Source organism: Erythranthe guttata, chromosome 8, assembly GCF_056151865.1.
Source record: "Erythranthe guttata isolate IM_541 chromosome 8, IM_541, whole genome shotgun sequence".
NCBI lineage: Eukaryota > Viridiplantae > Streptophyta > Magnoliopsida > Lamiales > Phrymaceae > Erythranthe > Erythranthe guttata.
Window position 1 is genome coordinate 3,830,160 of NC_142540.1, and position 26,174 is coordinate 3,856,333.

The 26,174-nt window shown below is 30.1% G+C and overlaps 3 protein-coding genes across 3 annotated transcripts; 2 read left to right on the plus strand and 1 right to left on the minus strand.

Annotated features, from left to right (window-relative positions):
• The first annotated feature begins 406 nt into the window (after nucleotides 1-406).
• Nucleotides 407-2,977, plus strand: LOC105975996 (protein DETOXIFICATION 14-like). Its single transcript, XM_088821695.1, has 7 exons — nucleotides 407-889; nucleotides 1,048-1,592; nucleotides 1,691-1,777; nucleotides 1,948-2,004; nucleotides 2,084-2,322; nucleotides 2,417-2,622; nucleotides 2,705-2,977. Exons 1-7 carry the CDS (start codon nucleotides 659-661, stop codon nucleotides 2,765-2,767), a joined length of 1,428 nt encoding a protein of 475 aa, XP_088677821.1. The 5' UTR covers nucleotides 407-658; the 3' UTR covers nucleotides 2,768-2,977.
• A 706-nt stretch (nucleotides 2,978-3,683) lies between these two features.
• LOC105974059 (protein DETOXIFICATION 14) lies at nucleotides 3,684-6,416 on the plus strand. Its single transcript, XM_012999105.2, has 7 exons — nucleotides 3,684-4,015; nucleotides 4,368-4,915; nucleotides 5,010-5,096; nucleotides 5,207-5,263; nucleotides 5,453-5,691; nucleotides 5,772-5,977; nucleotides 6,095-6,416. Exons 1-7 carry the CDS (start codon nucleotides 3,791-3,793, stop codon nucleotides 6,158-6,160), a joined length of 1,428 nt encoding a protein of 475 aa, XP_012854559.2. The 5' UTR covers nucleotides 3,684-3,790; the 3' UTR covers nucleotides 6,161-6,416.
• Nucleotides 6,417-22,620: 16,204 nt separating this feature from the next.
• On the minus strand, nucleotides 22,621-25,595 carry LOC148768329 (uncharacterized). The gene is made up of 8 exons (XM_088821090.1): nucleotides 25,429-25,595; nucleotides 24,942-25,041; nucleotides 24,180-24,250; nucleotides 23,862-24,083; nucleotides 23,655-23,768; nucleotides 23,474-23,557; nucleotides 23,210-23,341; nucleotides 22,621-23,033 (listed from the first exon to the last, which is right to left on the minus strand). The coding sequence occupies exons 1-8, from the start codon at nucleotides 25,567-25,569 to the stop codon at nucleotides 23,019-23,021; spliced, it is 879 nt and encodes a 292-aa protein (XP_088677216.1). The 5' UTR covers nucleotides 25,570-25,595; the 3' UTR covers nucleotides 22,621-23,018.
• Between the last annotated feature and the right edge of the window lie 579 nt (nucleotides 25,596-26,174).

Here is a 26,174-nt window from a genome sequence, read left to right on the forward strand (position 1 = left end):
GTACTAATTTCGATCCGATGCGTTCGATTTTTACCCCACACTCGCATCACATGAAAAACGAATGTGAAATGGTCTTTAACACACACGAAAAGAAAAACTAAGGGACTCATTTGTTGTCTTCGCCTCCTTCCCGAACCCTAGGACCGGTCCCGGTGATGGATGGTGACCGACAATGGGGCGGCGGTGCCATTGGGGATGATGGTGGGCAGAGATTGTGAATGGAATGAGTTTTTTTAGTTTGAAAATAATGATAGTGAAGAGAGTAAATTTAAATGGAGGGTGGAAAGTGGTATTGTTTTAATATAAAGGTGTAAAGTGACAAAAGTATGTAATTTGAGGGTGCAGAATGCAAATTACCCGTCCCGTCAATTTCAGATAACATCAATTACTGTATTACACACGAAACGAGGATTAATGCATGAATGAAGTTCCAGTAGGGCAATTCTGATTTCCAGTGAGATATATATTCAAATGCATCATAATATTTCACCATCAGAACCCATGGTCAATGCAGTAGATAATCTCGGTAATCTCTTATGGAGGAACTCGATTATCGTAATCTCTTTTGCTCTACGGAAACGGCAGTTATTATTAGGCCTCGTTGCATCATACTTCAATTTAGGCGGAATTGAAAAGGAAAAGAAAAAAAAACCCTAATATGGAAAAGGAAGTGCCGTTACTGAAGGGGGAGGAGAATCGGCGGTGGGGGCCGATCGCCGGCGAGTTCAATCGAGTTAATTTTATTGCGTTGCCGATGATCGTTGTGACTGTGTCGCAGTTCCTTCTTCGGGTGTCGCCGATGTTCATGTTGGGCCATGTCAGCAAACTCTCTCTCTCCGGTGCTTCTATCGCCACCTCTCTCTGTAACGTCACCGGATTCAGCTTACTCGTAAATCTCTCTCTCTCTCTCTCTCTCTCTCTCTCTCTCTCTCTCTCTCTCTCTCTCTCTCTCTCTCTCTCTCTCACACACACACACACACACACACACACACACACACACACACACACACACACGGCAATAAGTTCCTAATACACTCTGTTAAGCAGTTTGGCATGGCTAGTGCATTGGAAACCCTGTGTGGGCAGGCTTTCGGAGCGGAGCAATACCGTAGAGTCGGAACATATACTTACGGGGCCACACTATGCCTCTTTCTGGTGTGCGTACCAGTTTCGATCCTGTGGATTTACACAGAGAAGATTCTAATATTCATGGGCCAAGATCCATTAATCTCGGCCGAAGCAGGCAAATTCGCGATCCAGCTAATCCCGACGCTGTTCCCTTACGCTGTTCTTCAGTCTTTGGTCCGTTACTTGCAGACTCAAAGTTTGATTCTGCCTATGCTTTGGAGCTCGTTAGCATCTTTGTGTCTACAGCTACCCCTCTGTTGGGCTTTCGTATTCAAGTTCGATCTCGGAAGTGGTGGAGCTGCTCTCTCTATCGGGATTTCGTATTGGTTTAACGTCGTTGTGCTTGTGCTTTACGTGAAGTGCTCTTCGACTTGTAAGAAAACACGTTCGTCTCTTTCGAGAGATGTTTTTGCAACTACGAGAGAGTTCTTTCGATTTGCTGTCCCCTCTGCTGTGATGGTCTGGTAATTATTAGTATAGAACTCTTTCTTATTTTTCATATCGATTTTACATTTCACACATAAATCATATTGTCTGTTTCTTAATAATGTCGAGCATACAGTTTGGAGTGGTGGTCGTTGGAGCTAGTGATTTTGCTTTCGGGAATGTTGCCGAATCCGCAACTGGAGACATCAGTTCTTTCTATATGGTATCGCTTATAATACCCAATTGTATATCTCATTTTTCCATGATTGTGAGCTCCAAATAAAATCTAATGTTTATATTAATCTTGGCTTATCTTAACAACCAAACAAGGCCTAAGGAATTACGGTTTTAGAGTATGTTTGTTTGTAATTGTGTACTTCTCCTTGTTTGCAGTTTGACGATTACTTCACTGCACTATCACATACCTTATTCTTTTGGTGCTGCTGCAAGGTTTGTCCTTGTATGAGATAAAATACGCTATTAAGTTATGCTCTAAAATCAGAATTAAATAATGAATTTGTCTTTCTAGTACTCTGATCTCGAACGAGCTAGGACCAGGGAAACCAGAGGCAGCCAAAGTCGCTCTCGGTGCAGTCTTGGTTCTGGCAGTAGCAGAATTTCTTGTCGCCAGTACAACAATCTACATTTGTCGTACTATACTTGGATTTGCATTTAGCCAAGAAATGGAAGTTGTCAATGGCGTCGAACAAATGATTCCGTTTCTCTGCCTCTCAATCATCATGGACAGCTTACAATCCGTACTTTCAGGTGCTCTCTCTTATTAATTCCAACATTCGTTTCTAAACTAGTCCGGAAAATTTGAAATTCATCATTAAATAAATACTTCGATTATTTTTTGCAGGAGTAGCTAGAGGTAGCGGATGGCAACATATAGGGGCTTATGTGAATCTCGGGGCATACTATTTAGTCGGAATACCGGTTGCTTTACTATTGGGATTTGTTTTGAAATTAAAAGGGGAGGGGCTTTGGAGTGGATTAGTAGCAGGCGCAACGGTGCAATCTTTATCGTTTTGTTTAATAACAGCTCTAACAAACTGGGAAAAACAGGTATTTAGTTACTTGCTTCTTTCGTCTCGAATTTCCCGTCATATTTCTTAGTGTTTGATTTGTTGCATTTGTTATTGTACAGGCAGAGGAAGCAAGGCGGAGAATCTTTACTGAGAAATTCCCAGATGAAAACCAGCCCATTTGAATGGATGGATTAATGAAGATTATGCCAATGAACATTATTGATATTATTTACTAGTTTTTGGTGTATGATTTATTATTTTATGGGTTAATAGCATTTTGCAACAATTACGTTGCCCCGTTTACACTTTGCCACATCAAGGAAAAATATTGTACGGGCATTACCAAACTCGTTATTTTGACCCACTTAACCACTAAGAGCTAATTTCCAGGCGAATCTTGGCATATTTCGGCGTACGTAAATTACACATGCCTAACATAAGGATTTTTTCGTCTTTTTCAACCCAAAATAACTTGTTATCTACTAGGGTGGATTTGTTTTGTACAAAATACTGAGTATCATTATATTACCAACAGTTACTATATTATTTCATCACACCCCCACAATTAATATTGGATAAATTATGGTCACCCGTCATCGGGTAATGTCAAATTATGAAAAAAATACCTTATGTTTTGGTAATCAACGTTTTGTGCCAAAACTGCAATTTCTAATACACCACAATCTGATATTTACAAGCTACGTAACACATCTAATGGATCATCTTGTTTCTCCAAATGTGGATCTCGAATGATTGAAAACAGATACAAACTGGAGAATATTCCATATAATTTGGAAGATTCCACTAAATTTAATACCTCCAATGTGCACGTATAAAAAGATTCACAGTTGATGCTGGTCGCAATTACCCAACATGAGAATTTTTTTCGTAATTCGTCAAATTCGTAATTTACCCTAATATTTGGATTAGTCAATACATCCACATCCACACGTGTAAGAAGATTTTGTATTCTTCTCCAAAAATACACCAATATAATTACTTTCCAAATAAAACCAAACATTATCAACCGAGTGTGTTGTAATAATGGACACTCACTCACTCACCACTACACATTAAAATTCATGTAAAAAAGATTATAAATAAATTAATTAAATACTACCGCTACGAGTCACTCACTACCTTTTTCACTTTTGTCCCACCACCACCGAACTCCAAAGTAGCTTCATCAGGTCTTTTAATTTGTCATGGAGGAGGCGTTGCTTCGCGCCGCCGCCGCACCAACACGGGAGCTGTTCGTGGAAGAGCTGAAGAAGGTGAGTTACATAGCAGCACCAATGGTGGTGGTGACCGTATCCCAGTCTCTGTCGAGGGTTGCATCGATGATGATGGTGGGCCACCTGGGCGAACTCCCTCTCTCCGGCGCCGCCGTCGCCACCTCATTCGCCAACGTCACCGGCCTCAGTATTCTCGTAAACTCCCTCTCTCTCTCTCTCTCTCTCTCTCTCTCTCTCTCTCTCTCTCTCTCTCTCTCTCTCTCTCTCTCTCTCTCTCTCTCTCTCTCTCTCTCTCTCTCTCTCTCTCTCTCTCTCTCTCTCTCTCTAGCTAGTTCCCCTTTTTTCATTAAATTATTAGAGTTCGATCGAACTTCAAAAAAACAGGGCACTTTTCTCTCTACCTAATTAATGTGTGTGTATTTGTGTGTGTGTGTGTAGATGTAGAAAATAATTGCTGTATTCTGGAAAGATGCTCTTGTTTCATCAATTTATTGATTTTGTATTACAAAACCCCCAATTATTTCTCACTTGTAATTAATTAAAACAGTTTGGAATGGCAAGTGCACTGGAAACGTTATGCGGGCAAGCCTTCGGAGCGAAGCAATACGAAAAGATCGGAGCCTACACTTACGCTTCGATCGTATGTCTCCTCTTCGTCTGCTTACCGATATCTCTCGTATGGATATTCATGGACAAATTGCTGATACTTATGGGGCAAGATTCTTCAATCTCAATCGAAGCTGGCAAATACGCTGTTTGGCTAATCCCAGCGTTGTTTCCTTACGCTATTCTTCAGTCGCTGATAAGATATTTGCAGACTCAGAGTTTGATTTTCCCGATGCTTTGGAGTTCAGTCGCGGCTCTCGTTTTTCATGTGCCTGTTTGTTGGGCTTTAGTGTTTAAGGCTGGATTTGGAGCTGCTGGGGCTGCGTTTACGATTGGTTTGTCTTATTCGTTTAATGTGGTGTTGCTCGTTGTGTACATTAAGTACTCTTCGAACTGCAAGAGTACGAATTACGCTTCATTTTCAAAAGATATTATGCCTAGTTTGAGGGAGTTTTCTTGCTTTGCTGTCCCTTCAACGGTTATGGTTTGGTAATTTTCTATATCTCGATTCTTGATTTTGCTGCATTTTTTTTTATGTTGTGTAGTATGTGAAATATCGATGATGGTTAATGTGTATGTGTAGTTTGGAATGGTGGACATGTGAAATAGTAGTGCTGCTGTCTGGATTTCTGCCGAATCCACAACTCGAAACCTCGGTTCTTTCTATATGGTAACATTAAATTTTAGTCCTAAATCCTCTAATTTTCGATGATTTTTCTTTTGTTTTTGTTTTTGAGGTTCGATGATTAGAAGTTTCTTGTTTATGATTCTTTTCCACAGCCTATTGGTTGCTTCAATGCATTACTTCATACCTTATTCGATTGGTGCTGCTGCGAGGTTAGCCCCTTTTCAATCTTTTCTATATATATATATATATATATATAGAGCGTGTGTTTGTGTCCCATGTTTGCCGTTGAATTATTTGATATTTATATTTCCAATATTTGTGGGACTGACTCTGATACCATGTTCAAGTGATCAATGATCATTTATTTTATTTGATATTTATATATCCAATGTTCGCAGCACGAGAGTTTCGAACGAACTTGGGGCAGGATGCCCGGAGAGAGCTCGGGCAACTGTCTGGGCAGCAAACACTCTCTCAATAACCGAAGCAATTTTGGCATGCACGATTCTCCTAAGCTGCCGCAGTTTCCTCGGATACGCTTTCAGTAACGAAAAGGAAGTCGTGGACTACATGGGGGCGATCACCCCTTTCCTCTGTCTCTTGATTGCAATGGACTGCATCCAAGCCGTTCTTTCAGGTACAAAAAATGGGTCGACCCGTTAACACCGTTTAAAATTATCTAATTCACCTCAAATTTATTTCGAAATTCAAATTCAGGAGTGGCGAGAGGGAGTGGATGGCAACATGTCGGCGCATACGTAAATCTTGGAGCGTACTATGTCGTTGGTCTACCTACGGCGCTGGTCCTCGGTTTTGTGCTCCATTTACGAGGAACGGGTCTTTGGGTCGGGTTGAATATGGGTTCGATAGTTCAATCCATATTGTTGTCTGTGGTCACGTGCTCCACTAATTGGACAAAACAGGTTTCATTATTTTTCCTAATTTGATTTGATTTCCACAAGTAAAATTTTCTAGGTTTTTATCTGATTGATATTATTAGTGATGTGTGATGTTTTTTTTTTCAATTTTTGAATTTTCAGGCAACAATTGCGCGACAGAGATTGTTTGAGGGGACCGGTGCAGACATACGAAAAGAGTTGGCATGAGAAGTACGCTTAAATCCGATCCACAGGGTGTAACTAATCGAGTTGTAACGAATAGAATCTAGCCGAACATATTCTTGTTCGAAATTTTTTATCAGGCGTTCGAAGTTGTGTTTGAGCTAATTAGTTTACTTGAATGGGCACTTTAGTCGAGCAGAGCACATGAATTGGGTCGAGTGAGTCGAGCTCGAAGACATATTAATCAAACTGAACACGAATCGAGTTTGACTTTTGATGTATATTATCTATTTTTCCCTAATGCAACTCGAATTCGAGCCGAATTTTACAGATTGTTGAACAAAAACACGTGTTAAGCTTTGTTTAACTACTATTACTGAAATGATTTGTGCAGGCACAAATTAAACATTCAGGCATATTTTTTACCATTTCTCAAAAAACAAAAGGTAAAAAACTCAAAAACTCTCTCTATCCTTTCGATTTTCTTTCGCAAAGCCCGTGCAAATCGTCAACAGATCGGAGGTAATTTTTACGTTTTTACGATCCTCTTGTTATGTAGATTACGAATCCGAAAAAAAAAAACGAAAAAAATCGGACTTTGGCCTGCTCGTGTGAATTTACGCGAGCACTTGGCAAGTGCTCGCGTAAATTCACGTGAGCACATTAACAATTTTTTTTTTAATTGCTCGTGTGATTTCACACGAACGAGACGTTCTGCTCGTGTGATTTCACACGAGCATATCTTCTCTGTTCGTGTGAAATCACACGAGTGGGTTAAAAAAAAAAAAAAAAATTGTTAATGTGCTCACGTGAATTTACGCGAGCACTTGCCAAGTGCTCGCGTAAATTCACACGACCACTTGCCAAGTGCTCGCGTAAATTCACACGAGCACATGAATAAAAAAAAAGTCCGATTTTGTGCATATGAATAGTACAAAAGGTAAATAGTTATGGTAAAAAGGTAAAAAATCATGGTAAAAAAGTGCATGAATGTTTAATTTGGCCTGCGTATATCATTACCCCTACTATTAACTACTATTAAGGTCCCGTTTAGTTGTTTACAGATCGTTGAACAAAAATGCGCGTTAAGCTTTGTTTAACTACTATTAACTACTATTAAGGTCCCGTTTAATTGACAAGATAAGATTAGCCAAGATAAAATTAAATAATCTAATGAACTTATTTTATTGGAGCTTGAAACGTCAAAAAAAACTTATTAGAAGACAAAACAAGCCATAATTATATAATTTTGACAGGTCAACCGATAATTTATTGGAAATATCAAACATCAAATTAAATCCAACTATTTAGTTAATTATGGCTTATCCTGGCAACCAAACGGCACCTTAGAGTAGAGATATGGGGTTCGTGGGGTTCGAATCCTGCCCCTAACCTAATTCCCCAATTTGACGATAAACCTAATCATAATCAAAAAACATTACCTTATGATGATCATGAAGGTACAAACATAATATTAGTCATACACAAAAAAAAAAAAAAAAAAAAAACAAAATTACAAATATTCGAAAATACAAAAAATCCGAAAATGAAAAGTCTATACAAAAGAGAGGACCGGGAAGTAATTTACAAGATTTATAAAAGAGAAAAAAAAGGTGAAAAATCTAATTCAATTCTACATTTTAAGGATTTAAACAGAGACAAGCCAGCTCGATTCAGTAATAGTAAGGCGGCGGTGGATGGCGGAACACAGGAGGAGGTGGTGGTGGTGGGGGCTGGCCGTAGTGGGGCGGCGGTGGCACAGGAAGATTATCAATAGTGTAGACCAGGGGTGGTGGGGGTGGGGGTGGGGATGGGGGTCCTGCTGGATGTACTGGAAGTATGGTACTGTATGGTGGCATACCAGGTAGTAAAGGAACTGGAATTGGTTGCGGCGGCGGCGCGTAATAATTATGCGGTGGAGGTGGAGGTGGTGGTCCGGGATCAAACATGGGTGCCGATGGTGGCGGAGCAAAAGGATTCGCCGGAGTTGGTGGTGGTGGCGGCGGGGGCGAATTTCTCCTAAATGCCATTTTTTTTAGGAATTAATTAATTCGGCACGCAAGAGCGGTGCTTATATTTGAATTCGAATCAGGGGTGGCGATATGGAGATAGCAGCTGTCAAGGATTTGTTGCTGTGCTGACACGTGTTCATCTTTCAAGTTTTGTTGTTATGCTCACACGTCCTTTCTATTTTTATTTCACTATTTTTTTAAGTTTATATCACCCGATAAATTAATAATCTCGCTTAAATAATAAATTTTTCCGGTCCCGACTTGGGGACAACGTGCTAAATTAATAATTCACTAAATTTATAAGATAGTACAGTTTCGAAAATTTTAAGAAGCCCCATATAATATATAAATTAATAATGCATACAAATAATTCTTAAATTACATGGTACAATGCGTATTTTATAGATCTATGAAGGCTTAACATCGCTTGTTTCTTGTAGAAACTCACATTACCATCAATCTCGTCCCTCACTTTTCTTAACATGGTTAGAACTTTCAGTATAGTTTTCTCATAAGTCAACATAAATCGTTCTATACAATTACTGTTTTAAGAGTTTCCATTCGTGAAACGGGCTCTATAGTGCATTGAACTAATGATACAATGAATAATATACACGTAAAAAATTAAAAAAAAAAATGCATTTATTGAAAATAATAATAAAAGTAATATCGTAAATTAATAAGTTATTAATTAATGTATAAATTAATAATTATTAATTTATCGATAAGTTAATATTTCACTAAATTAATAAAATTTTAATGGTTCCAACTGTATTAATTTATAGAGGTTTAACTGTATATGATAAATGTATTTCAAATAAGTACTTTTTTTTTTAACATTATTCTGTATGCACGCACCTTAAATATTTAGTAAAATAAAAATATCACTAAGTTAATGAGTCAAATTTAATTTTTACTTAAAATTAAACTTGAAGGAATATACACTAGTAGAAAAATAATTTTTTTTTTCATTACACAAATTAGTAGTGTAAGATATCAAATTCGTAGTAAAAAGTTGTTTGTTACGATTTTCCTATGAATTTTCTCCATAGCAAATACGGGCGTGAAAAAAACTTTGCTACGATAAACGATAGTAGCAAATACTGTTTTGCAACGATAAATCCTATTATTTACTATGGCTTCATAATAAAAAAAAAAAAATTGTGTACTGGTGATATATGTAACATTTTTGAAGTACGAGAAATTGTAATTACACCTCAGAGAAGAACACTATTTTTTTGAATGAATACGCAATAAAAATTATCCAATTGGAACTACTCAATCGAATTGGTGATCAAACTTCAATTCGAATGATATTTCTGTGTGGAAATACTATCTTGAATAAATATATACCCTAACGCCACGTTGAATGATAAAAGTAATAACGATGAAGTGCAGGTTATTTGATGCAGTATTTGGTGAAATACATCAAGTAATTTTTAATCGATGATATGAATTAACATAAGTACACACATACCCATATATACATATAATGTTTGCTTGGGTGATCGATTACTTACTTATTTAATCCCGTCAACGGTTAAAAACCATCGATTGTAGATTACCAAATGCAGCATCTAATAAGCTCCATGAAGTACCTAGGCCAATATACCAAAATCATAACATAACACAAATAGATAGGAGGATCGGAAGAACAAAAACAAGAAAATGAAAAAAGGTAACGATCATGTTAAGAACGAAAACAACGTTAATATATATATATTGCACCGTGAAATCCTGGAAGGAAAGGGTTTAAGAGTGATGACAGAAGAATAGAAAGCACAAACGAATGAGATGCAAACTCCATTCACACATCATCGTCCGTGCTCTCTATCTTCTGTCAACAACTCCCCCCCCCCCCCCAAAAAAAAAAAATCTCGAAATACATAACGCAAGTCGAAAATGAGACTATATATATGTACATGTATGTGATGAAATGAGAAGTAGTGAGAGAAACTATATATATGTATAGGATGAATTGAAGAGAGAGAAGGTGATGACAGAAGAGTAGAAGAGCACAAAGATTGAGATACATAAATTAGTTGTATTCTCATCATCTGTGCTCTCTATCTTCTGTCAGCTCATCACCATATTATACCACTACTTATTCATCGATCACCCTATATCATATCATACATATCATATATATATATATATATATATATATATATATATATATATATATATATATATAGATATAGATATATATATATATATATATATAGATATATATATATATATATATATATATATATATATATATATATATATATATATATAGATACAGATCTAAAAACATGTTTTTAATTTGAAGAAAACAATAAGGATCGGAGAAGGGAAGGGGAAGTTGTTTGAAGGGCTTCTCTCCTCCGATAAGGTCTATTTATAGCTGAGCCCGAAATGTTTCATTTAACAAAACAAAACCACATTACTAATTAGCTTACTCTAATTAAACATGTATTAGCTTATAATAATTTAAGCAGTATCATATTTTAAGTCTACAAATGCATGCAAAGAGAGATAAAAAGCTAGAAAAATTCCCAGCAGTAGAATTGAGAATAAGAACCTAATAATAATTACATGCTCTCTTTTTTTTTTTTTTTAGAATCAATTAATTTGTGCAGCTGGAAGCTAGTAATACCACATATTCCGATCCACCAGTACTCAAATATTAAATTATAATTATTGCTTGTATAAATGTATTTTTTTTTTGAAAGTTAGATGCTACACCTGGTTATTACATTGAATGGATTTAAATCTTAGATTTAATTAAATAACTACTCAACCATTAATTAAGCACACATACACATGAGTGTGTGTGTGTGTGAGATTATATGTAGATCTACGGTTCAAATTATCTAAAATGTAAATAATTGTAGCATCTAATTTCCCGTATTTTTCTCATTCAAATTTAATCAGGTTGTATGTTTATGCCAATAATGGAAATTAAAAGGTTGTTATGCACATCAGCAATAATAAAAGATGTGAGTACTGACAGTACCTAGGACAACAAATTAAACTAGGGCTTCTATATATGCATGCATGTCGAAATTTATACAAGACTAATTAATTAATATTTTTTGATAGATGTTAACCTAATTAAACTCTACATTATATATAACTAGTAACTCACCCGTGCGATGCACGGGGATCAATTCTAAGTACAATTTTTTAATGACAAAAACATGCCAATGAGGTAAATCAAACACCTTAATGTATGAAAAACGAAAGGTGTAATATATGGGGTTAATATAAAAAACGAAAAAATATGTTTTAGATCAAATTATCGAACGAAAACTTTGAATAATTGATAAATAATATGATATAATCTAAAAAGTTTAAAAACAAAATGAATTCCATTTGATTTAACTACCGATATAAAAAAAATGATAAAAAGAAAATATAAAATACAGAAATTGTGATATGAAAAATAAGACACATTATCAGACCCAAACGGTACAACTATCTCGTCCAATACTTTGTATCGTTAACAAAAACTTAATTATCAAAATAGTGTTTTATAGCACATGCATTGACATCGTCTATTAACACTCTTTGCGAGTAACATGCACATTTTACATTGTTCAAATGCAACCAGTGGTACACATTACTGAAACATAATCAACTAAAAGTGTACAAAATAAATACATTATGTGCTAAATCACCTTGTTTTAAAAAACAATTCAGTGGAGTGGACAATAAAATTGGCATAAAGTGAAAATAAACTAACACGGTAAAATAAATATACATGTAAAAAATACAAACAACAAATGTGTGTCATATACAATTTTTATGTACATTTATATACCCTGAAAATCTTCACAGTAGACAATATTGCAAATAATATATTAGTCGTCTATTTCGACTTGATGAATATATTTATGCCACATCTACTCTTAACTCTCTATATTGTGACGTATAATAGTCCGTGCCACCTCTACTCTTCACTGTCTATACTGCGACGTATAATAGTTCATGCCACCTCTAATACTAAAATTAATATTACTACTACTACTATTAATACTAATACCAAAACTAATATTAACACAAAAATTAATATTAATACTAATAACAAAATTAATACCAATATCAATACCAATGTCAATGTCAATATCAATACTAATACGAATACCAATACCAATATCAATATCAATACCAATGTCAATATTAATACTAATACTGATACGAATACCAATACCAATACCAATACCAATACCAATACCAATACCAATATCAATACCAATATCAATACCAACACCAATATCAATACCAATATCAATACCAATATCAATACCAATATCAATACCAATACGAATACTAATATGAATACGAATACGCATACGAATACTAATACGAATACAAATAATAATATGAATACGAATATAAATACGAATACGAATACTAATCGAATACGAATACGAATACGAATACGAATATGAATACTAATACGAATACTAACATTAATACTAATTCTAACATTAATACTAACACCAACACAAACACAAACACAAACACTAACACTAACACTAACACTAATACTAATATTAATACTAATACTAATACTAATACTAATAACTAATACTAATGCTAATACTCATACAAATCATATTTCTAATTATAATGCTAATTTTAATCCTAACATTAATCATAATCCTAATATTAAAACTAATATTAATGCCAATGCTAATGCAAATGCAAATGCTAATACTATTTGATACTAATATTGATACTTCTACTAATACTAATACTAATTGATATTAATATTGATAATACTAATAGTGATACTAATACTAATAGTATCACTATTAGTATCAATATTAGTATCACTAATAGTATCAATATTGCCGAAATCAAATACAAAATTATCAAAATCAACTATAAATTATCGAATATTGATACTAATACTAATATTGATACCAAATTATCGAATATTGGTACTAATACTAATGTTGATATTAATATTGATAATACTAATATTGATACTAATACTGATATTGATACTGTTGTTGATAGTGATAGAAATACTAATACTAATACTAATACTAATATTAATACTAATACCAACTATCTATACTGTTACTATATTGATATTGATAAAAAAAATCTTTTACCTTATCTACTTGTTAAAATATTATGTGTTGTTTTATCTAATCGTCAATATATGGGGTTAGGATTTTCGATTACGCCATTAGCGAGCCTCATCCACGCCGCCGCCATCTCCGCCCCTACGCTGCCATCGTTTGCTACTTCTTTTTTCTTCGAAAATTTTGATATTGAAATTGTGTTGGGTATCTCACATAGGAAAATAGTTGTTTGCATCACTTCTTTAGTTGTTTTCGAATTCTGCTATTTTTTTAGTTGGTTTCGATAATTTATAGTTGATTTTGATAATTTTGTATTTGATTTCGACAATTTGTAGTTGGTTTCGATATTTTTTTAATTGATTTCGATAATTTATAGTTACTTTTAATAGTTTGTAGTTAATTTTGATACTTTTCGCAGTTGATTTGATACCTAATAGTTGATTTCAAATTAATTGGTACACCTTGAATGGCACAAATTTTTAGTTATTTATCATAATTTTATAGTTGATTGTGAAAAATAAAAAAAATAAAAATAGTAGTTTTTTAAGAAAATTTTGTACTTTGAAAGAAAACAAAAAAATGCAAATAAAAATATTCAAAATTAATTAAAATGTTTAAGAAAATGAAATTTAGTTGATTTATGGGGAAAAAACTAAAAAAAAATTATCTTTTTTAGTTTTTATTAAATTTTTTTAATTATTAATTTTTAATAATTTAATAAATAAAAAGTCAAAAAATAATATGCCTATAAATATAAAAATTCATCAAGTAGTGGGTAATGGGTATTGAATAATGGAGAGGGACAAATTTGGAATATGAAAAAGCCTGGATCTACTACTAATATTGAAAATGAGGGTGGATAAACTCTTACTTGAAAAAAAAGTAGAGGGAGTTTCACTAATAGCCCATTTTTTTTAACATCCTTTGTAGAGATGAAAACAAAGAAATATTTATTTCCGACAATCATCGTTTGATTCGCTAAAAAAACACAACAACCTTCCTTGAACTACTTCCGCAAGCCTTGTCGATTTTTTCTTGAACAAATCACCATTATGCATGATTACATTACCTACAAATATCAGTTCAACCGAACAAATAAAATTAAATGCTTCAACAAATCAGTATTTTACCGAAGAATTTATTTCAAATTTATTTTTATAATTTAGTACGCAAGTGGAAAATTATTATAATTTCAAATTACTAAAGAGTATGTCATTATTTTTTGGGAGATGTTGCAACTACATTTAAATTATTATTATGTCATTAGATACTATGACAAATGCGAAAATTATTAAATGACATGTGAATTTAAAATATTTGGACAAAACTTATTAAAAATACAATTGATAACTTCAGGTTAGGTGAGAATCACTCGTGTATTGAGTATGTAGAAATTACATCAACACTCATTATGAGAGTTAGTACTATTTTTTATGTCCCATGGTATATGTCAAGCTGTACTGCAGGTATTGTAATGAAATTCTACAATATATTTAATGTATTATAATTATAACTATTACATAATATTCATATCATGGCAGGAAAAAAAAAAGAAATATTCAGATCGAATGTAGTTGATAACAAATACACGATATTTAAATATATTCAAATAATAAAAATATTATAGACATATTATTGAAAATATAGCATCATTGCACCTATTAATTATTAGACACATCGAACTTTTCATCGTCATCCTTTTCATATTCATCCCTGCATATCGCACTCAACTTTTTTCATTATTCATATCTACAAAAAATGAGAAAATAAAATAATAGTTAGATAATATTTTCGTGTATACGATAAATCAACATAAATCAAAAAAAATGTACATATGCGTATTGAAATACACAATATATATATATATATATAAAAATATTACATATATTTTAATATAATGATAATACACAATTATATAAATGTACACGAAAAAATTTTATTTAAAAAAAAAAGGTAGTTCAGAAGAAAAAAAAAAAAAGAATTACGAACTTGGATGATGGAAGGAATTTTTTTTTCTTTTCTGAATGGAGATGGATGAAGAGCATGAATGTGATGGGTTGGATATTTTATAGGTGGATAGAATACTTTGAAAATGTAAATATAATATAAGAAAGTATATTAATTATAGCAAAATTTTGGTTAAAATATGAAAATAATATCTTTGTAATTGAATGAAATCAATTGCTTCTGATTTTTTTGCCGAAATTGGAAGAAAGGGATCAGCACATTTTTTTCTTTTATAGGTTTAGGAAATTTGCATATTTTAATGTACACAAACAAATACGCACATATATTAAGGAATGGATTTATCACACTTTAATACGATTACTCAACATACTTTAATATTATTTTTTTATTCGAGATAATATACTTTAATATTATCACACTTTAATATGATTACTCAATGTACACAAACTAATACGCACATATATTAAGTTTTTCATTACCAAAAAAATATAGACATTAAGTTGCACACAATTATTAAGGAACGAAAATAAAATGTATTTATGCAGTCAATCTTTTCCATTGATAAGTCAATATGCAATTAATGATAATAATCCAATCAATCAATACGGCTTATCAATATTATGGATATTTTTTACTGTTAATTATTTGATAAAAATGTGAATGGATGATATATAATTATATATGTCCATATAAATATATTATTGATATGATATAAATTTATATGAAAATGATTAACAAAATCAATGCACGTTCAATGAGATAGGTGATTGATATATGTCCATATAAATACATGATTCAGATAATACACACATATATATAGGGAAATGATTTATAAATTCAATGCACATCCGATTCCTTGACTTCAATCCGGATTGAAAATTTTAAATTATATTTGAATTTTCCAAAATTTTCAAAATATATGGCTTTACAATATTATAATTTACTTACTAACAATAATTATATATTTCATAATATATATATATATATATATATATATATATATATATATATATATATATATATATATATATATATATATATATATATATTAATTAATATTATATCAATTTTAGTTATATTTGATTTATAATTTTAATTACAATATTTTGCACACGGCCGTTTATAATATGCTTAACGATATTTTTTCATTAATATTTAAATATTTGAAAAAAATTAATATAGAAATTAACAGTGCAAAATTAAATAAAATATTATAAGAAAATATATAAGAATCATAAATTTATTCAAATGCACTAAAAAAAATCATTGAGGATATAGATCCTCTTTTTATATAATATATAGATATATATAGATCATCGTCTTAATATGATAATGTATTAATAAAAAAACAAATTTTATAAATTAATTCAGTATAATTGTTTGAACATATAATAGAAATACACAATTTCAAATTATTATTAACAAAAAATATTGTATATTTATTAAACAATAATACAATATAAAAATAAAACATTTTCGTTAATAATTTTTTTTAGTGAATGGATATTCGAATATTCCAAAATATTGAAAATTCAAAAAAAAAATGTATTCCTTTATTTTAATATTTGAATATTAAAAAAAAATGTTTTTTTCTGAAAATTATTTGAATATTTGTGAAGAAATTGAGTATCATGAATTTTTTCAATAAATATATTTTGAAATACTGGAAACGTAAATAATATTTTTTTTATTTTGAATTTATAAAATATTAACATTGGAAATAATATATATACACGTGGTAATTGTTTAAATGAGTGTATAAATATTAAATAGGAAATAACTTAAATATATACCAAAATAAAATTGACAATTCATCAATTGAAGAATCCACCTCATCAATTGAACTCCAACTAAGCAATTTTGATAAATGACATCATCATTTGACACATTTCAATCATTGAGGGCATAGATCCTCTTTTTATATTATATATAGATTAGGGAATTAATAGCTCAAATTTATGGACTGATTGATGATTGATTGTAGTAAAAAAATAATCGAAAATCGTGATTGGTATATTATATTGGAAATGTTGGTTATTAACATAATAATTTAAATTCTTAATTTTAAAAACCGGTTATAAATTATTGGCTATAGAAAGCGATTTTTTGGTTATTAGTTATAGGAATCAATTATGTGTATAGATAAATTTTTTTGAAAACTTTCTTTTTTGAGTCATAAATTAAAATGTTAAAATGAAATAGAAAATAATTTATTTATTGATTTAGGTATAGCGTATACGTGGATATGCATATATTTAAAGAAACTGCATATATAAAATGAAAACTTGGACAAAAAGGTATATACGTACTACGTAGTAATTAAAAGAAATTATGATGCCAAGTGAAAATTAAATGAAAATTGTGGGGTAAAAATTAGAAATGACAATCCTTAATTGTGGCTTTTGTCTTCATATATTATATAGATTCCCCTTAAAAAAACACATGTTTGTATTACTATTTACAAATAACAAAAGACGGAATTTGTGGATTAAAAACATTGTGTAATTCTGTAAAATTATACTATCCAAATCAAACATTAATCATTCACTTTCATTTTTCCATTATTATAATTTTCAATAACTATTAATGAGATTTAGTTAATTGAATCATTAATTATAATATTATCGTTAATATAACCAATTAAAAACTAAAAATCTGAATCAATCATTTATTCTAGTTGGTAAAACAAATCCGGTCATTATGCAAATTATATCTTTCAAATTAATATAAAGAATATTTTATAGTTATAAAACATAATAATGTAATAATAAAAAAATATAAAATTTATAAATTATTCATATATAATTTATTCACATAGATTAAAATATGTGCACAATACCCATTTGTGTGTCAAAACGTTATCTATATTTGCAAAACGAAACAAATAACTAAAAAATAAGATAGATCAAACAAAGATTTTACACGAAACAAAGATTATGAATTAATAATACACCAAACATGACAAAAAATAAAAGAAAAAGAAAGTAGACGATGATTGAATGTCGAGAGAATGTAAGAAAATCGTAATTCTCATTGAAACAGTATCAAGTGAATAAGGATACAAAATAAATTTTATAATATGGTATTTAATGTAATAGATTCTTTTAAATTGAATTAGTAGACAAACAACATAATGTATATGCGAAAGACTTTTATTAATTGCTTGCAATAATATATCATCTTAAAACTATTTACTATCAATAATTAGTGCGACAAATAGTTTCACATATTTTGTAACCTATTACAAAGAAGGGAAGATAAGCCTAGTACTAAAACTACCACAATTTCACTATAATAATTTTGCAGTAAAACTTCCCTTGGATCCCATTTTTCTCACTTCTGCATAACCAAAAAAATAAAATAATATATCCAATTGTGTTAATAATGCAAATATGTAAATAAAAAAAAAATCAAAACAAACTACAGAAAACTACATTATAAAATATTCATATCATAAGAAAATATTGAGTAATAAAATAAATAATTTTAAAGAAAAAATGTAAGCAAACCGTGTTGATGAATTATGTATGGTCGAAGTTGGATTCGTGAAAATAATCTGCAAGAAATACATAAAGCATATGACATGTTATTATTTAACTAAATACAAATATAAAATGGAGTTGAAATATATAAAACAATTATGAATACATAAATATATAATACCAACACAAAATAAAAGAAGAGAAATGCACATATTTAAAATAATTCTGACGACATATTTTTAGTATCAGTATTGACTTCAACATATTTATGTATATATAAAATTAATTATGAATATAAAACTATGCATATATACGTATAATAATTTATAAGAAATGATAAACAAAAAATGTAATACTGTATAATTCGAATATTGTGCACTTTGTAATTGAATGGTGGTAGAAAAAAATGAAATGAACATTGAGGGCCGGGGTTTATATAGTATTGAAAATGAACTTAATTCTATGGAAAAATTAAAAATTCAAAATATTTATATATATATTAGTTAATGAAATCAATTCAAACAAATAAAGGAAACAACCCAAAAAAAAATATAACTTGTGGAAAAAAAATCTTGCAATATAAAAACATTAAATATGAAGATACGATTTTTATTTTTTACCATTCAATTTTGAATTAAAGTATAAATTAAGTCAATCAAAGATGAAATAATGGAATCTTGGAATATTAAAGATTCCTTTATATTGGTGATTTGATATTTTATTGAAATAATAATTAATAATTTTTTTTTGCATAATCCGTAGTTCTATAGTTCGGACCGCATTATTATATATTAAATAATGTTTTCCAAAATACAACCAACTACATTAAGAATTAATCCACCGTGTATAATAAAAATTATTTAAAAAAAATAGTGGATTATTTATTAAATACTTCTATTAAAAACTAAAACATTTTTTCATTATTATTTTTAATGGAATAGATATTCGAATATTCTAAAATATTGAAAATTAAAAAAAAATAAAAAATACAACAACATATTCCTTTATTTTAATATTTTAGTATTTTAAAAAATATTTTTTTAATGAAAATTATTTGAATATTCGTAAAACAATTGAGTTTCATGAATTTATTTGAATAAATATATTTTGAAACACTAAAAATATAAATAAGATTTTTTTATTTCGAATTTATAAAATATTAACTTTGGAAATAATATATATACATGTGGTAATTATTAAATGATTGTGTAAATGTAAAATAGGAAAAAACTTAACAACATCCATAAATAAAAATGCCACCTAATCAATTGAAGAATCCACCTAATCAATTGAACTCCAACTAAGCAATTTTGACAAATGACATCATCATTTGCCACATGTCAATCATTGAGGGCATAGATCCTCTTTTTATATTATATATAGATAGTACTCTAGCTTCAAAATATATATATATATATATATATATATATATATATATATATATATATATATATATATATATATATATAGCACCAAAAAAAAAATACTATTAATTAATAAAGAGAAAAGAAAAAGGTTATAAGTTGCTTTAGTTTTGCTGGTGGGTGGCAGAGCAGCAATTCTTGACATTAATTTAGGGTTAGTGATCGATCTCGATGAGAGAGAGAGAGAGAGAGAGAGAGAGAGAGAGAGAGAGAGAGAGAGAGAGAGTGGCCCCTGGAAGCATGGAGGAAAGAAGAACAACGCAATGCAATGATCCCCCATCACAAATTAAATTCCCTTATCTTCTTCCATATGTGTAATCACATCCCAAAATACAGCGAACAAATGGGGCGGTGGCCGGATATTATCCTCCACGTGTCATCGCCCCATAGATCAAAATATATATAAATAAATATTCCACTTTATTTGATGAGCATTTTATATTCTTATCTAATAATCAATCATCTCTCGAATCTCTGCAACATGTCCAAATTGGGCAAGTTTTCAGTTTTTACTTTCGTTTATAGGTTTTATTTTAGGCTAATTATTATGAAATCACAGTTCAAATTTGTTTTTGATTCTTTAGTATTATTATAGCTAGCAACCGTTTAATTTCATGCAATAAGTAGCAATCGTGCATTGTAAATTGTTAATTACTCTCTCCGTTTCTAAATAATTATTATTTTCAGCTTTGCACAATTATTAAGAATTTCAATTCAATTTTAGGGGAAAAAATATATTATAAAAAGGCTAAAATAACCTTAATTATTTAATGATGTGATTAGAGGAATAAAATTAATGTTTATAGTCGAATAAATATGTGTAAAATAGAAAAAAAAAGGAAAATACATTTTATGCAATATTGAAAATCTAAAGTGACAGCTGCAATTAATGTTTATAGTCGAATAAATATGTGTAAAATAGAAAAAAAGAAAAGAAAATACATTTTATGCAATATTGAAAATCTAAAGTGACAGCTGCAGTGGAACAAGAAAGTACAAAGAAACTTGCCACAATTTATGAACGGACACCACAACTAATTATTTAATTATTACGAATTTTGTGTTTCAGAAATATAATATTTTCGAACAAAACTCATGGATCATCAACTCGATCAACTTATATATATGATGAAGGGCAGTTCGGTCTTTTCGAACGGCCGGAGTTGCACAAACTTTTCATTAATAATTAATATTTCCGAGGGTGTTCTAAATTAAGTGAAGGATATATCATCTCTTAGTACCGGAGAATTAGATGCTACACCTGGTTATTTTCGATTTTCATCTTCTAATATTTAATTGGGATTTTGCTAATTTGTTGAATATTTTTTTTTTGATAAGATTAGTTGAATACTTGAATTGTGAGAGTAAAAGAAGGAACATAAGCAAGTTGCTAAAAAAAGGTATTAAGCATGCCCCTTTAGTAGTAGTATTCACTCTCAACTCGCCGTTCAAAGACAAATTAGGGAATATGCTAAAAGTCCCTTTTATATATTTTTATATTATAACCGCTCCGTGAGATACAGTCTACTTACGAAAAAAACCCCTTTTCTTTTTTTATAATTACGTACACTACCGTAATTTGTAGATTTTTTATATTAATACTCTTTTGTAGGGGATGTAAGAAATTTATAAACTGTAGAAAGTTGGATGTAATTTATCAAAAAGAAGCAATTTTTTTTTAATTACACTTTAGCTCAAGGAGGTGATTGTAATTCACCTTATATTTTTATATTTCAATGCACACTTTTTTTTGGTCCTCCGATAACAGTAATAAAAAAATGCAAAATCTTATTAAACTGGAAATCTAAATTATTAAACTATAATTTAAAATCTAATTAACCATTAAATTCGTAATAATTAAATAATTAGTTGTGAGAACATATTATATTATTTTCAATCAGCTCATTTTGTTACTAAATATTCGATTGTTAACCATCAACCGACCCACAAAGATTGGGTCGGTAATGTTTTTCAAAATCGATTTGTCGGATGGGTCGTCTTTTAGGTCGATAATCGATCGAACCAACCCAGTCGCAACCCTAAGATGAAATAGACATGGCAAAGCTCCTTTTTGACTTATTCGTTTTGAATTCAGCAAATAAAAAATTGCGGTTGGCATCAATTAAAAAAAAACTATGCATGAGTTATCACTTCCCACTCAAAGTGTTTTTGGAATATCCTATATCTATTATTTTTCCACAATGGTCAAAGAATAATATTTATCACTGCATATATATATATATATATATATATATATATATATATATATATATATATATATGGTTCCTATTTTAGATATGGACCAAGATTGTCATATCTTGTTATTGGTTTAGTATTAATTAATTATCATAATATGAGAAAAAGAAATCAGTATTAAAACTCGAGAGGGTAGTTTAGTCTTTTACACACTTATAAGCTTGGTCTGAACTATTTTCGTAAAGATGTTTTTTGGGTGAACCTAGTTATAAATAAGTAGTAAACTATGGGTTTATCGGTAATTATACCCCTTATTTATATTTCATAAACAAGTAACTAAAAAAAAAGGAGTAATTGTTGTATCATAGACACTAAAACATAAAATGAAATAAAAATAATTTCTCCAAAATGATAATTAATTTGAAACAAACATGATAATAATTAAATAAAAAGGTGTCTTTGGATTAATCCATGCATAATAAAAAAAAGGTAGCTTACATGCTACACAAACAAAATACAGATCAAACCACATACACATTCAGATGCACTCGATCGATCACACGTGTGTGCGCGTTCGTGTGTGAATGTATGGTTATAAGATCCATAATTTGCAAAGTTTTATTCAACTAATAATTAATAATAAAGGAAGCAAAGTTCATAATAGTTTTTGAGCTGCTGGTAGAGAAAGAACAAATTGAATCTGCTCCAATTCTTCTTTCCCTCTTATTAGTACCGTCTCACTGCAGAAAATCCTGTAAAATATAAATAATAAAAAAACAGAAAAAAAAAACATTAAATATATATATATATAATATAGGAATATTTGCAAATTCCACATAATCGGCAAAAATATTTAATTTTTTTTTTTATTTCTATATATAATTTTAATATTCATATTAGTGAAATAAAATAGGAATGATAAAATTACCTTGAAAGGGAAGTAAGGATTGGATCCATTACCATCAAGTGATGATGGTGCAGGTGCAGGTGCAGGTGTGGGTGCAAACACATGATTATTACCCTCTTGTGTTTCTTCATTCATCAATCTTGTGAAATAATCCTATTCAATTTCAAAATAAATAACACATATCATATTTAATTCACATATATATATATATATATATATATATATATATATATAGATATCGAAAATTAATGCAATATATAATAAAAGTTTATGCATGTGACTTACAGGAGTTAGGGTATACTGGAAATTCATGGGAAACGGCAAGCGCATATGATCGGTTTCCACCGGACCACGTTCCATAGCTACCTCCTGATTTTATCAAATAATACGATCTACTAATTAATCATCGTAAATAAAAGAAGATATATATATATTTATTCAAATATATATATGTATGTATACTTACATTGGGATTGATGAAGTTATTGGGGTGATAGATAGGATGGGTAAGGGTTTGTTGAGGGGGGAGAGGGACATACATTCCAGCAGTTGAGTTTTCCAGAGTTGGTGGAGCTTCATCCTGATCAAAATGTTAATTCACATTTTAATTAATTTATTCATTATTAATAATTAAAAAAAAAATGAAAAAAAAAAAAAAAAAAAAGAAAAAAACCTGGTTGGGGGTGGGGTGGGGGTGTGTTGTTGTTTCCAAGGGAACCATATCTTTGAGAAAGAGTAAAAGGCCAGGTTCATCTCTGATTGCATGAGCAACATCGTTACGCTGAAGTGTTCTTCTCTTGTTTTCTTGTGTGCGCGTCCATGCACGCTCCCCTATTTCCATTATCAACAACTCACACGCTTTTGCGAACAACACCGGCGTATCCGCACTAATCATCTGTTTTTTTTATCAATCATTATTATATTAATTCATTCCATTAATAAGTAGTACTTAATTAATACTAATAATAATATTAATATGGAACTAACACACCTTCACTTCTGAGTTTGATTTCATCACTTTCTTCACTCGAGCTAATGGGAGCGTGTGTTGAACACGAACATCTAAATCAATATTAATTCACATAGATTCTGTTTATGTTATTTATAGAAATATATTTACTTTTTAACAATTATATATTTAGAAATTAAATAACTCAACTCCATCAACAATTTATTTAATACCGAAAAAAATTAAATAATATTTCATTTTATTTACATAAGTTTTTTTTTTTTTAAATAATAATAATATTAGGTCACGCGTAGGCCGCCGTCACCATACTAAAAATGATAAATGTATTTGACTATATATAACCGAATAAATCCGATCCGATTTATTGTATTCGGTACCCTATGTCGTTATATAGAATTTCTAAAATTCCTCGTATTACTATATTTGCAAAAACTCCTTGAATTTCTAAATGGTGACTCTTTTTTTTTCCTTCTAAAAGGAGGATTGTTACTGGTTCTGCAATTCTCCTTCTGGTGTCTCGAAATAGTTTGATAAAAAAAGTTGAATAATATATGAAATAACACGGTAATTTTTTTAATAATTAAAGCAAACATAGGGTGTTGAATGCAATAACAAACTCATAAACATGATTTAAATATAAATAACTCGGATATTAATAAATTAATTTTCATATCTAGTAAGATTTAAGGATCAAATAAATAGATTTTATTCCCTTTGAAAACCAAAATTATTAAATATTCAAGAACAAATTAAAATTAGAGAAAAATGAGAAAAGAAAAATACCAGTTGGAGCCTCACGTATTTCTTGCACTCGTTCTTTCCAGAACTTGTCCATTTTTTGCTTCAATTGATTCTTCAAACATGGATTTCTAGCCTCTTCTCCCTACAATAAACATAGTTATAACAACACACACACACATATATATATATATATATATATATATATATATATATATATATATAGACACACACACATAAGAAAAATTGGCAAAGCATTTATTGATTTTTGATTTAATTTTGTTGTTGTTTTTTTTTTTTTGAAATTAAGTCCTCATGGATCATAAAAAAATAAAAATCAAGATTATTTGTAAACAAAAAAAAAATTATCTATTTAGAGATCAAAAGTTAAGCAAAAAACATGGACACATGTTCCACATCAATGCAAAACTTGTCGAAAAGATTATCCGAAGGCTACAACTTATATGGAAGTTTTAAAAATATTCAGATCTACATTTAAATAGAGATTAATCAATTCAATTAATAGTGTTACCTGATGGTTAACATTCAATTTCAATGTAGGGGCAGGAGGCATCGGCATAAAATCATGCGTTTGCAAAGGTCGCCTAACTGTCGACGAGAACAGCACCGACTGGTTCAAGTCCTCCATGTTTTTCTCTCTACGATTATTCATTTTTCGAAACGGAGAGTATAGACGGACAGGGTAAAAATAGCCTGTTAACAGCTAGCTTATATACGCGCAAACGGTGTTAGGTAAAACCCGAGCATTAAATTTGTTGCAATCTTTCCGTGAATTTTATTTTATATATCGTAAGTATACAGGTCGGATCGGGGTAAGAAAATTTAAAAAAATGGTGAATTTGGTTGAGGTACATATAATTAATTAATGCATATAACCTCTTTTTGAGGGCTATGAAAAAAGATTGTTATAGAGTAATTACTAATGCTAACAATCATATTATTTTGTACATGCCACAATTCTTTTTTCAGATTTTTGTTTTAATATTTGACCAATTTTATGTTTTATTTGAAGCTTTTCACCTAAAATCAATTATTGGCAAGTAAATATGATTTCTAAATGGTGAAAAGGATACATATTAATACATACTTAACAATTAAGATTTATAATGTGTGTAAAGAAGTTTAAAAAAATAATCTTGATTTTTAATTTTTTATGATCCATGAGACTTAATTTCAAAAAAAAAAAAAGAAAAACAACAAAAAAAAATTAAATCAAAAATCAATAAATGTTTTGCCAATTTTCTTATGTGTGTGTGG